This window comes from Heterocephalus glaber, unplaced genomic scaffold, assembly GCF_053883595.1.
Source record: "Heterocephalus glaber isolate CG9 unplaced genomic scaffold, H.glaber_assembly_v1.0 deba00000071, whole genome shotgun sequence".
Classification (NCBI taxonomy): Eukaryota; Metazoa; Chordata; class Mammalia; order Rodentia; family Bathyergidae; genus Heterocephalus; species Heterocephalus glaber.
Window position 1 is genome coordinate 18,917,972 of NW_028258137.1, and position 13,342 is coordinate 18,931,313.

General features: G+C 48.9%; 2 protein-coding genes across 6 annotated transcripts in view; one reads left to right on the forward strand and one right to left on the reverse strand.

Annotated features, from left to right (window-relative positions):
- B3gnt9 (UDP-GlcNAc:betaGal beta-1,3-N-acetylglucosaminyltransferase 9) lies at nucleotides 1–4,645 on the forward strand. Its single transcript, XM_004843067.3, has one exon. The coding sequence runs from the start codon at nucleotides 2,288–2,290 to the stop codon at nucleotides 3,491–3,493; it is 1,206 nt and encodes a 401-aa protein (XP_004843124.1). The 5' UTR covers nucleotides 1–2,287; the 3' UTR covers nucleotides 3,494–4,645.
- The window catches only part of Phaf1 (phagophore assembly factor 1), a 27,517-nt gene continuing 18,392 nt past the window's right edge, over nucleotides 4,218–13,342 (reverse strand). For all 5 annotated transcript variants that reach the window (XM_004843069.4, XM_021256904.2, XM_004843068.4 and 2 more), the window contains 8 exons: nucleotides 10,552–10,685; nucleotides 9,654–9,737; nucleotides 8,624–8,706; nucleotides 7,964–8,007; nucleotides 7,408–7,451; nucleotides 7,202–7,260; nucleotides 6,516–6,588; nucleotides 4,218–5,678 (listed from right to left, as the gene is read on the reverse strand). In XM_004843069.4, coding sequence (XP_004843126.1) covers nucleotides 5,592–5,678; nucleotides 6,516–6,588; nucleotides 7,202–7,260; nucleotides 7,408–7,451; nucleotides 7,964–8,007; nucleotides 8,624–8,706; nucleotides 9,654–9,737; nucleotides 10,552–10,685 — 608 coding nt within the window. In that variant the 3' untranslated portion in view covers nucleotides 4,218–5,591. The remainder of the gene's footprint in view (nucleotides 5,679–6,515; nucleotides 6,589–7,201; nucleotides 7,261–7,407; nucleotides 7,452–7,963; nucleotides 8,008–8,623; nucleotides 8,707–9,653; nucleotides 9,738–10,551; nucleotides 10,686–13,342) is intronic.

The following is a 13,342-nucleotide window of genomic DNA, read 5'->3' on the forward strand; positions in this document are numbered from 1 at the left end:
CTCAGCACGTGGGAGGCTGAGGCAGGAGGATTGCTATCAGTTCAAGGCCAGCCTGGGCTACATAGTGAGAACCTGTCTCAGAAGAAAGAGAAGAAGAAAAAAGAAGTAGTACAAGTTTACAGTGACTAGATGGGGGTGGGTTGCTGAGTGACCCATTGGTGAGGTATGACAGGGGTCTGGTGAGCCATTTTACAGAGTTTGTATTTTACAAGGCCAGTGAGAAGGCTTTGAAGGGTTTTGGGAGTTAACACTAGGAGGTTGGTGAGGATGGAGAAGAGTGGGGTGGACAAGGCTGGGACAGTAGCTGCAGAGGTGGAGGAAAGGGACTGAACACCAAGAGCTGTTTAGAGGGAGAAGATAACAGCCTGGTGACCCTGGAAGAGGAACAGGTTAAGAGAAAACCTGGTTTCTGCCTTTGCCAGTAGGACAGAGGCCTGGGGAATGATGATCCTACAGGGCATCCAGGGAGGGGGAGTGAGGGACATTGTACAGTTCTGAGTTCAAGAGAAAGGTCAGGCTATAAAGATTCATGAATATCGGATAGGTGGTAGTGGGTGGAGTGGCCCAGAGGTAGGTCCCAAAAGACACCCAGTAGAAAAGGAGCTGCCCAAAGAAGAGGAGGAAAACCAGGAGATTGGAAGCCAGGGGATACCCACACTGACGTAATTGAGGCTCCCTATCAGTCAAGACTGAGGAGCACCCTTGGGGTTGAGCTATACCACAGGAGGAAGTAGGAAGCAAGATTTGGAGAAAGCCAGACTTACTGATCTGTGAATGGGGAAGAGTAAGGCTTGGGATGAATAGTTTGCTTGGCTTTTTAAGGGAAAAGGAGTAGAGACACCCCCTGGAAAGAGGATGGTGCTGGGTAGCACCACTACTTTTAGTGGCCTGTTCTCAGACTATGGAATGGGGGTGTCTACCAAATGGGCCAGGACCCAGAGACCTTGAGTTCAGGAAGAAAGATCTGTGAGCTGGCAGCACAGCTACACAGGGACTGGGCTCTCCCTCTCCAGAGTGCCTCTCTGCCCACTTGGGTCACAGCTCAAACCTTTGTGTGCAGGCTTCCAGGAAGCCTCCTCAAGTCCAGGTTGGGCTGGACTTCGGTGGCACAGGCATGCTCCTTTCTGCCTGTAGGAGGCTATGCTGGGGATCAGGGGACTCAAAAGAGGATCTAGGCCCCCAGTTCTGTAACGCAGTGGACAGATGAAAGGCAAGGAAGTAGAGAGGGAACACTCCTGGATTGCAGAAGACCTCAGGGTGGTACAGTACTTTCTGGCAATCATTTAATTCCCTGAGAATCAGTTTTCCCATCTGGGCACAAGCAATGAGAGCTGCTGGTGGAGCTGTTTTAAGAATTGGATGAGTTTGTTTGTATGGTGAGCCAGGAGTAAGAGGCAGCCATGGCCTCTGCCTGGCGGAACCAGGGCTGCTGAGGAGGAGCTCTGAAGAATGAGCCGGGATAGTGGCCAGGTCGACGCTTAGGACCCTCTCCAGGAATTTGGGATCAGACAGCTCGCAGGCTCCTGGCAACCCAGGTCCCGCCCCAACTCCGCGGAGAGAGCAGCGCGAGGTATCCGCAGACAGGATACTTCCCAAGCCTCAGAAAGCTGGATTTGTGGAGTCAGCACCACGACCAGACCCTCCCCACCCACAGTCATCTGGTGAAGTATCTTCTCAGGAATTAATTAGTCCTTACTTGGAATTGGTGCTCCCGGCGCCGGGGCGGAGCTGAGCTCCAGAGGTCCAGGCCAGCAAGGCTGGAGGGTCACGTGGCATGGCCCGGGCCCCCTTCCTGCCAACGCTGCATTTGGCTCAGGCCCCGTCCATGGCTGCCCTTGGGACCCTGCGCTGAGCCCCAGAGGTCCCGGCGTTCGGGGGCTCCGCTCCTGAGGGCCTTGCGTGAGTGTCGGGATCGCAGAGACCCAGGCCAAGAGCGGCACGGGTAAAGATACAACGAATCGATTCAGCCTCAGTGCGGGGAGGCGGGGAGGAGTAGGACCGAGGTTCCGCGACTCCCTGCTGGGCCTCGGGACCTGGTCCTGGGCCAAGTGGGAGTTGGGTACAAAAGGGGAGCTTCTTATCCCCTTAGCTTGCTCATCCCCCAGCAGAGCGCAGGGCCAAGAGGGGGATGACCGTCCAGTAGCTGGAAGCCCCCAAGGTGTGCCCTCCCACCCCCTCCTCTCCGCGAGGGCAGGGCTGGAAGCCCCTGCCCACTGCCTGCTACTCTACCACCTCGGAGGCCCTGCCCGTGACCCTTCGAAAGAGGGCCGGCGCTGGCCAGAAGGACATGAGGAGGAGGCTGCATCTACGCGGAGACGCGTCGCTCACGCTGTTTCTCGGCGCAGCCCTTGCCCTTCTACTCTACGCCCAGCGCGATGGCCCGGCCCCAACCTCGAGCGTGCCACGAGAGCGAGGGCGGGTGGCACGGAGGCCAACGCTGGGGCCTCGCGCCTTCCAGGTACCAGACGCCGGCCCAGCCCCTCCGGCCTATGAAGAGGACACGCACCCACCCCCCACGCCCACGGGCCCTTTTGACTTCCGCCGCTACTTGCGCGCCAAGGACCAGCGGCGCTTCCCACTGCTCATTAACCAGCCGCACAAGTGCCGCGGTGACGGCGCACCTGGAGGCCAACCAGACCTGCTCATCGCTGTCAAGTCTGTGGCGGCTGACTTTGAGCGGCGCCAAGCAGTGCGCCAGACCTGGGGCTCTGAGGGTCGCGTGCAGGGGGCGCTCGTGCGCCGCGTGTTCTTGCTGGGCGTGCCCAAGGACCCAGGCACCAAAGGCGACGCAGAGCGGGAGGGCGTGCAGACGCACTGGCGCGCCCTGTTGCAGGCTGAGAGCCGTGCCTACGCGGACATTCTGCTCTGGGCCTTCGACGACACTTTTTTCAACCTAACACTCAAGGAGATTCACTTTCTGGCGTGGGCCTCAGCCTATTGCCCTGACGTGCACTTCGTTTTTAAGGGCGATGCTGATGTGTTTGTGAATGTGGGGAACCTGCTGGAGTTCCTGGCCCCACGGGATCCAGCGCAGGACTTGCTTGCAGGTGATGTGATTGTGCAGGCGCGGCCAATCCGCGCACGAGGTAGCAAGTACTACATCCCCGAGGCTGTGTATGGCCTGCCTGTTTATCCAGCCTACGCAGGCGGCGGTGGGTTTGTTCTTTCGGGAGCTACGCTGCGCCGTCTGTCCAGTGCCTGCAAGCAGGTTGAGCTCTTTCCCATCGACGATGTCTTTCTGGGCATGTGTCTGCAGCGCCTTCAACTCACACCTGAGCCTCACCCAGCATTCCGCACCTTTGGCATCTCCCAGCCTTCAGCCGCACCTCATCTGCACACCTTCGACCCTTGCTTCTACCGTGAATTGGTTGTAGTTCACGGGCTTTCGGCTGCTGACATCTGGCTTATGTGGCGCCTGCTGCATGGGCCGTATGGGCCGGTCTGCGCACATCCGCAGCCTGTTGCGGCAGGACCCTTCCAGTGGAACCCTTAACTACTCATCAGTGGCTGACTTCTCTCACTCAGCCCCAGAATGGAACTTTTTAAAGGGGTTTCCCATGCAGATTACTATTATGTGGTCTTTGCCCAGACTACTGGGTATCTGCCTCAGGGTCCTAAAGAATACCGACCTTGGCTCCTGGTGGCCCACACTGTCAGAAGCAAATCTAGAACCAATGTCATGATGACCCGCTGAGAGAGCCAGAGCCAGGGTGGTAAAAGACCATGTCTTGCCCACCAGGCCTTAGACCAGTAGATAGTTTTCCTAGTAGCAAATAGGTGTGTATTCTGGTGGTGCTTGGTTTGGGACCCCTAGAATGATGTAGACACATGGAGGGCGGCTCATCCCCTATAAGGCCAGGCTTCACAGCACAACATGGACTTGGTAGGTATGTCACAACCCAGTCCCTCGCGGTTGCAAGGCAGGTGGCAGCACCACTGAGCTAAATCCCCAGCCCATCTTGTCCCTGTCTACATCCTTCTCTGAGGTCTTTCCTTGAGCCAACCCTTCCAGGTCTCAGGTCTGACTGGAGGACCAGGGACAGAGTCACAGAAACAACTGTGTCATGGTCTTCTTCATCCCCCTACACCCATGCTGTTATGTCGATGTCCTTCTAAGACACCCCCCCCCCCCAGCTAGGGACCCCTTAAGACTCCTCCACTATAAATTTTTCCCACATTTTTCAACTATCCCCTTCAAAAAATCAACACCTCCACACTTATTTTAGTACGAACATCCCAGCAACAACCCATGGCAGGCTGCTGCTGAGGGCTTAGGTGCTTTATTGGAGAGAGAATGTGGGCAAGGAAGGTTCCCTCATTCCAAGAGGATGGAACAGTCCTGGCTACCCCGACAATGAGATGTGCAGGGTCTCTGGCCAGACTGCGGTCAAAATGGGAAGACACTCAGTCACAAAGTCATGGGAGTGCCACACAAGTCTAGCTGTAGGCGCAGGAACCATACAGGCAAGCACTTGGGGCAGGTCCCTTGCACATTCATCATGAACTATACAGTATGAGGCTGTACATGAGTTAATTACAAAAGTCATATTTACAAAAATCTGTACACACATTTGAAAAACTCACAAAATTGTCATCTATGTATCACAAGTTGCTAGACCAAAATATTAAAAATGGGATAAAAGTATACATTTCTCTTCTCAATTCTTTTCAAAAGGCTTAATATTTTTAATGCACATATATGCTACTTCCCATTAGCAAGTCCTATGAAGAGATCAAGCAGCCCAGCATTCCTTGAGCCCCCAGAGGCCATGAGCCATGAAAGGCCCAGCCAGGGGACAGTGGATAGGGCTGGAGCAGGGAGCTGGCCCACAGTGCAGAACAGAATGCTAAAATACAACAAAAGGAAGATGTCTTTGGCTAAAACTTTGGCATTAAATAAAAGAGGCAAACAGAATGGAAACATAAAGCCCTGCCAGCAAGGTTGGGTAAAACAGGGGCAAGGTGACCTTGAAAGCTGGCTCCAGAGCAGTGGAAAAACCAGGCCTGGGCACATACCTGGATGATAGGAAGCTATGTTTCACCAGGTGGGTGTGCCTCCTGGGACTGGCAGGGAACGCATATAAAAGGAACAGGGAAGGGCAGGTGGCCACCTTGACCATAGCCAGCTCAAGTAACTAAAGTAGATGTAGTGCAAATGTTGCAACCAAGTACTATGGACACTACTTGCCTGCCTTAAAGGTCACGTGGCAATGTGGGGTCAAAGGCAGGACTTTGTCCTCATCCTGGATGCTTATATCAGCCACAGAAAGAGCCCCAAGTTTTCCCAATACGTGTGGAACAGGGGTTGACATGTCCTGCCTTCTTCTGTGTTAGTCCAAAGCTCCTGGGTCCGGGTATCAAGGCTCAAAATTTGTGCTTCTCTTTGCAGTCTGTGTTCCCTGCTAGCAGCAGCAGGGTTAGGATGGACAGAGGAATATCTGGGCCCCTTGTCCCACAGCGGAGCACCCAGCCTGAGCCCACCTCTGAACATTCCAACAGACCTTCAACACTGCCAAGATGTCCAAGAAAACCCATAGGGTGGCACAGAGACCCACAATTCCATGGGCAGAGGGACACAGGTAGTGATGTCCCTAGGGGAGCTCTGCTGTTCTCAGGTGGGCACCAGGCCTGGGGGGGCCATACAGGGTCACAGAGGCAATGTGGTTGTTCTGCATGATCTGGTGTAAGAAGAGGACAATGGTCAAAGGGGAGGGGTAAAAGAGATGTAAGCAGATCTTATGTACTAGAGGGTTGAGGGAGGCTGGAGGTTGTGCTCATGACATACCTACACACAAGGCCTGGGCTTCCTGACCCCCCAAGCTTCCCTACTTCATACTAGGTGGAACTCTCCCCAAAGGGGTGCCTGTGTTCGTGGAATACACAGCCTTACCATACCCATTTGCCTAGTCCTTCTGGAACCGCTAAGGGCCTGCTAAAGGTATGGCATCCAGATGGAAAATAGGGGCTACTCATTGTTCTTGAGAACACGGCCATCAGGGCCTCGAGAGCCAGTTACCCACAGTATATTCAGTCACATGGTTCACAAGGGCCCCCCAAAATGCCCAGGTTCTGCCCCATTTGTCCTGAGGTTCCCCCTTCCCTGTTATATGCATTTTCAGATACAAATATAAGATCTATTGTCTCTTATCTTGATGAATATAGATTGCTTCAGCTCCCATGACCCAAATTTTTTTTTTTTTTCAGTCAGGGTCTCACTAAGTCCAGGCTGGCCTTGAACACATGGAGATAATCCTGCCTCTGCTTTCCAAGTGCTGAGATTAGAGGTGTGTGTTACCACACCCAGCTCCCTAGATTTTCCTAACATCACTCCCCACTGTTAAGTGTGCCCCACTGTTAAGTGTGCGAAGGCTAAGAATGCAGACAAGGTTGCTGAGGAAGAATTAATCTGCCCAGCTTTGAAGTTAGGTCTTCCGAAATTCCCAAAATCACTTGCCAGAACCCTGCCATAACCACCAACCCCTCAGTGGCTTATTTTTAGAGACTCCAGGACTTACCTCAAAGATCATCCGCTGAAGACCAAAGCAGAATGTGGAGCCAAATGGGTTGGTGTTGTTTGGGGATGAGGACCTGAGGCCACAGAAGCCAGATTTGAGAGGGGTAGACAAAAGGCAAAACCAGAAGAGCATCCAGTCCCTTTTGGAACATGGGCTACTGGCCAGCAGTCTCACATGACTGCTAGTGTGTAACTATCTACCACATAGCCCTCATGGTCCTGGGGTAAGGGTGACCTCATCTGACTCAGAATCCTACCCAGTCCAACATGGCACGGAAAGTCACTGTGGAACTGAATGGGAGTGGTGAGAAGTCAGGAGGGCCCTTTCAAGTGAGAGGGAGCCTTCAGGCATCAAGGCAGCCAGAATTAGGCCTGCAGGTAGCAGCTTTGATGGGAAAAAAGAGCCCAGAATATCTAGTCAAGATTGCTTCCCTTTCTGAATAACTAAGGGTGACAGGGCCTCCATACCCACAGGTAGGGAGAGAAGAGATGTACCAGGGGGCAACTTATGTTACAGGTAAACATGCAGAACAGTTGGTCTAGTTCTAATATGTAGGGTAGGCCAAGAAGTATGTTTTGGCAACATCAGAAGCTTCTGTCATTTTTAAGCAATATACTGGCAAGCTTCCCCAAGCCTTCTGGGCTTCAAAGAGCAGGATGGAGGGTCAGAGATAACTGCCCACTCACCTGTGCAGGATAACAGGCTTCTCCACAGGATGGCCCAAGAGCTCGTGGATATTGTCCCACTGCAAAAAGATAGGGGACTGTAGGGGCTAGCTGGGACCTAAATACACCTGTACCCAATGGCTAGCTCAGAGGACATGGCCCCAGAATGGGGGCAGGCTCATGCCCATCTCTTTCTCCAGCTGTCAGGTAGAAAAACAGAAGCTCACCTTGCTATAGGTTGTGCAAGTTTCTGTCTGACCATCTTCATTTTCTGAAAAGAGAACACAGGGAGCAGGCTGATAGCTGGCCAACCCACCTGTGGCTCCAGTCCTGGGCAGAATTCAGACCTAGCCACTCTTTGCACTGGGATTAGAGTGTGCTGGGAACATAGGCTGTTTAGGGTTCTAGGGTGTAAGGGATGGAGGGCTAAAAGGAGTGTAGTCAGGTGTGAGCTATACGAACTGGCAATGGGCAGTGGAGACAAATGATGGGTTGGGAGCATTGGATGACCATCTGTAGCTAATAAATGCACCCCTCCAGAGGCCAATAATCCCTGTTCTTGGTCATGGTTAATGGGCATGAAGCCCCCCAGATCAAGAAAAATGCAGTCCCTAGAACAAGGGGATAATTCCATAAGAGCTAAGCCTATGGGCAAAAGCAAACTGGACAAAGGCTCCACTAACCTAACTAGTACCAACGTCTTTCTTTGGATCTTTCCCCCTTCTCTGAGTGGAAAAGCGATTCCAAAACCCCTTCCTTACTCTGAGGGCACTCCCCACTCACCTTTCTTTATGGCTAGTGGGATCTTGAACTCACAGCGGTGATAACTAGAAATAAGGCAGAGGAAAGTAAAGGCTGGGTCTCCTGGGAGTCCTGATCACTTCTGTATCCCAACCCTGCACCCCAGAAAAATCATACACACTTGCCGAAAGTCCTGGCTCTGTGCCCCTGACACAGCATTCACTGGGGGGTCACATTTAGGCAGTGAACTCAAACAGAAAAGAATATGGCTCTATGGTCTAAAGAACCTATCACCTTGGACAACATATCAAGGTTTCTGATTCTATTTACCTATTTGTAAATGAGTACAAATAGAGAAATGTAAAGCACTGGACATTGTTGCAGGAACATAGCAGGCAATCAATAAAGGTTCATTTCCCATGAAACAGCAAGAATTCAGGTAGATGCCATAGCTCAGTGGTAGAGCATTTAAAACAAAAAAACAAGAATTCAGGTAGAGGGGCCGGGGATTTAGCTCAGTGGTGCTGCTGCCTGCCTCGAAAGTGCAAGGTCCTGAGTTCGATTTCCGGAACCAAAAAAAAAAAAAAAATTCAGGTAGAGATAAATTAGTGAATACCCAAAACTGTAAGTTCTTTTTCCTTGAGGTTTTCAGCCCAAAGCACACTTCTTGGAGGTACAGGGTTAGGGTTAGGATGTACTCACATGTTAAAGTTATAATGCCCAGGATAATTGGTATGTAGAACAAACTTCTTTACTTTGTGTGTATTTGCATCGAAGAGGATATCCTGGGATAAAAAACAGAGATGCTCAAGGAGGCAGAGTTCCTGAGGCAAGGCAGGAATCTTTCCAACTTTCTGAATGTCATAACCTGCCAGACCCTCCTGGCTTCCATTTTACTCTTTATGGAAGTTGGTAACACCTGACTGCTCACCAGGACTCAGACTTGGATTTGATGCTGTCCACTGAACATGTCCTCCTGTCACCTACACTTTCCTAGCCTCTGCTAGCTGTTCAGACCTGGCCAAGGGTTAACTCTAACTTCATCTCCATTGCAGTTGCCAATGAAGTCCCACTAAAGCTGTCCATTCTTGCCATCTTCCCTGCTGCCTATCATCACTGGCCCTTGAATTCGGGGGTTGAGGTGCAACAGCACTGATTCCCTCCTTCCATCATCTTATCCTCAGCTTATGACCCCACAGCAGCTCCCCCACAACTCCTGGTTGTGTTTGGTCTTTCCCAGATAGGAAAACCCAGTCTCCCCTCTCTCTAGAATCTATCCTTTCCTGATTCAGGACATTAGACCATGGAAAGCTCAAAGATAACTCAAGAGACTCATGGTCCAGGTCAGCCCCGCCCTGAGGTACTTCTTGCTGGTTCACTGATTTATTCATTTCTCATATATGCGTCCTATCCATCAGCTGGACTGTTAAGCACTAATGGCAGCCATCATCTCCATCCATGCCTTAGATCCATGGTACAGGGCTGCAGCAATGTTTCTGAGCTAGGCCTCTAAAGACAGCAGGTTCCCTTCAGAAAAGAAGTAAAGACAAACCAGGGAACCCAGTATTTATTGACATTTTTGGTGGAAGGAAAGGTCTACTGTAGGGTAAACACTGTCAAGCAAAGCCATCTGAGGCTAGGGTCCTCAATTCCCAGGGATAGTTACAGCCACACAGGTGTGCTCTCCCATCTCAGTGGAAAGGAAATGCTTCTGTAAGGCATCATAACTTACCACTCCAAGAGTGAAGTAGTTAAAAAAGTAGTCATTGCACTTGGATGGAACTTGCTTATGAGGGGAAGGAGAATGAATTTTCATCTGTTGGGAAAAAATAACAAATTAAAATCCAACCCCCTAATACAGTTCTTAAAGAGCTGGGCATGGTGGTGCACACCTGTAATCCCAGCACTTGGGGAGGCTGAGGCAGGAGGATTGTTGTGAGTTCGAGGCCAGCCTGGGGTACATAGTGAATTCAAGGCCAGCATGAAGTATATATGAGACCTGTCTCAAACATCTAAAACAATTAAAAAAAAAAAAAAGTGTGGGAAGTCTCAGCACCTGGTTGAGTCCAGGAGAAAAGGGGGGCAGGGGCCAGGAATTTAGCTCAGTGGTTCCACCGACTGCCTTGCAAGCACCAGGTCCTAAGTTTGATCCCTGGTACCAAAAAAAATAAATATAGTTCAAAAGGTCAGGCCGGGGATTTAGCTCAGTGGTTCCGCTGCCTGTCCCATAAGCGCAAGGACCCGAGTTCGATCCCTGGTGCCAAAAAAAAAAAAAAAGAAAAGGGGGGTACATGTGGGTAACTATGGACTGGACTCGGGTTTAAAAAGAAAGGTGAACACTATGAACAGTGATAGAGGCAGGGTCATTTGACCAACCAGGTCAGTAAAAAAAGCTTTCAATTCAGTTCACCATCAACTTTAAGAAGAACAGGTTCTATGGGGAAATAGCAGATTATACTTATTGTACTTATTGTTGTTTTGTTTTGTTTTCTGAGACAGGGCCTTAAATGTTTTTCAACCTCCTGAGTGTTAGGATTACAAGATGTGGACCACCATGCCTGACTTATATTTACTGCTGATGAAAGGAAGACAGGAACTGCCTATTCACTCTATAAGCACATTTCTCCTACCTTGTCTTCTGACTTATAGAAGACCTTATGTGGGGAGCCAAGCATGCTAAGAACATCTTGGCAGGAATCACCAAAATATACGGAACGATCAAATACCCGCATCTTGGCATCTGCTAATAGGCCAGGTCCACAACCTGTAAATAACAAGAAAGAGGTTTTTCTAGTTTGGATGAGGACTAGAGACACGGTAGGCCATGGCCCTAGGGGCTCCAGAGAGGCTACTGGCTGCAGGCATCATTATCAGGTTGAGACCAGGAGTAAGACTGTATGCAAGTGGAAAGACCAGGAACTAGAGCTTAATTAAGACTCTAAGAGAGATCACTATCTACTTGAAAATATTTCCAGGACTTATTCAATCCTCTCAAAGTCATAAGGATCTTGGGCCTGGGATTTAGCCAAGTGTTTTTGCTGCCTGCTGCGCAAGCACAAGGACCTGAGTTCGATCCCCGGTACCAAAAAAAAAAAAAAGTCATAAGGATCTTCAACCACTCATCTACCAAGTATTTCTTTCTTTTTTTTAACGTTGTATTTTTTATTTGTACATATTTGTCATATATACTGATCACATTCACCATAGGGAATTTGTACCTGTACAGATTCTTTTTTTTCCCCATCCCCTCCCACTCTTCAACCCTTCTTTTTTTCCCCATTTACAAAGGCTGTTTCCATTTTTTTTCCCTTCTATTCTTTTCCCCCCTTTTCCCTTCCTTCTGTTCCTCACCCCTTCCCTTATTCCCCTTTCCATTTGAACAAGTTCTTTCTACTTCCCAATATCTATCTTCAATTATGCTTCTTGTTTACCCTTTGGGTTTCTCACACAAGAGAAACAATGGGATACTTAAACCTATGTGTCTGATTTATTTCACTTAAGATTATGGTCTTGAGGTACATCCATTTTCCTACAAATGAGTCAAGTTTATCTTTTACCAAGTATTTCTTTATTGCCTACCATGGCCTAGGACACTATGCTAGATGCTGAGAAAATACTGGTGAATAGAACTGTAGCCCCTCCCAAAAGCTCTACCACTGCAGCTAATTGTGTGGGGTGAAGACCACAATCTCATCCTCACACTGCTGTGCTAAAATCAGCAGCAGCAGCGGCAGCGGCAGTGGCAGTGGCAGCTGCTACTGCAGATGTAATGGATGTATACAATGACAAGACACAAAGATTTGTATTAAGAGGTACTTCTTGGGAGTAAACCCAACCAAAAATTGAATCTACAAGGTCATTCTACAGAGGGGACAGTGAAGGTGGGTGTGGTGCACACCTGCAATCTCAGCACTCTGGGAGGCTGAATCAGGAAGACTGCAAGTTTAAGCCTAGCCTGGGCAACTTAGCAAGACCCTGTCTCAAAATAAAACGTGAAAAAGGGCTGGCTGGGGATGTACATCAGTGTGAAAGCCCTGGGTTTAATCCCCTGTACTACAAAGGAAAAAAGACGCTTTTCACAATAGGAAAAAAAGGAAGCCAAGAATCAATAGAAGAACAGCAATTCCTAGTGACAGGATAACCACTAATATCACCTAACTCTACACAAAGCTTGCTTTTCCATGTATAAACAATCAATTATATATAAATGACTTCAGAGAATCAAAATCTGAAATAACTAGGCACAAAATTCTCTAAATAACCCAAGTCTATTCTTAGCACATATACACTGTGTGGCAAACAAGGCTGTGTTTAAATTAACTAGGTCCTGGAAAAGCCCACTCATCATAAACCTTAATCCATAAATCCTGAAGCTTAAGCAAGCCAGAGTAAGCTACAAAAGGCATCAAAAGCCTTGTCAAGCAGGGTCCACAGTCTCCAGTGGTCTATATTTCTCCAGGTACCAGAAAACTGAATGTCTGCATGGAGTTGAAGGGGCCATTTATAGTTGAGTCTTCTCTTATCTCACTCTGCTTGAAGCTTACCCAGGTAAAATTACCTTCAGTTTTAGAAGACTAATTTGTGGAGTGTATCTTTCTATAAATTATTGTTGGGCTTAAGAGTGTTGAGCTGGCTTCCTATGTTAAAAGCATCACAAAGTTGGGTGTAGTGGAATATTCCTATAATCTCACTATTCAGGAGGTAGAGCCAGGAAGACTACTGTGAGTTTGAGGCCAGCCTGGACTACACAGTGAGTTCAAGACCAGCTTGAACATGGAATGAGACCCTATCTTGACTTCTGTGCATATTAAAGAAATTCTCAAAGACAAATGCATTGGACAATAATTCTGTGAAACCTTGACTTAACAGAAAGCTTTTTTTCCCTCCTAAAAGACTATGCAAATGAAGTGTGACTATGAGGAGTGTTCTTTCTATACAGGGAGGTTGCCAGAATTGGCTGATACCTTACATTTGATAGGTTCCTCCTGCTGTCATCTATGATGATTAATGTTCCAGATTCCCAACCACACTGCTGTTTAAAGCAGTGATCCTCTTGACCTTGCTGCCACATGCTGATTCCCTGTAAAACTACAGCTCGAGTGCAACACTTCTTTTATTTTTGTGGTGCTAAGAATGGAACCCCAGGCCTCTGGCATGCTAGGCAAGCATTCTACCACTACTACACCCCCAGCTCTCAACATTTCTTTAAATAGTTCTTCTACCTTGGTTTGAAAACCACATTTTAAAACATTTCTAACCTGGCAGCTGTAAACTAACTAACTGTTCAGGGAAGCAAGTTCACAGTTTACATAACAAGATTCTTAATAGTTAAAAACCACTGCCCCAGGGACTGATTCGAGAGCCTAATTTATGAAAAAATGCTGCTTAGACAATGACAGCATGGCCCCTTTGTTGACTCTC

Bases quoted from the DNA above. Each gene is read 5' to 3' on its own strand.
- B3gnt9 (XM_004843067.3), top strand. From the start codon at position 2,288: ATGAGGAGGAGGCTGCATCTACGCGGAGACGCGTCGCTCACGCTGTTT.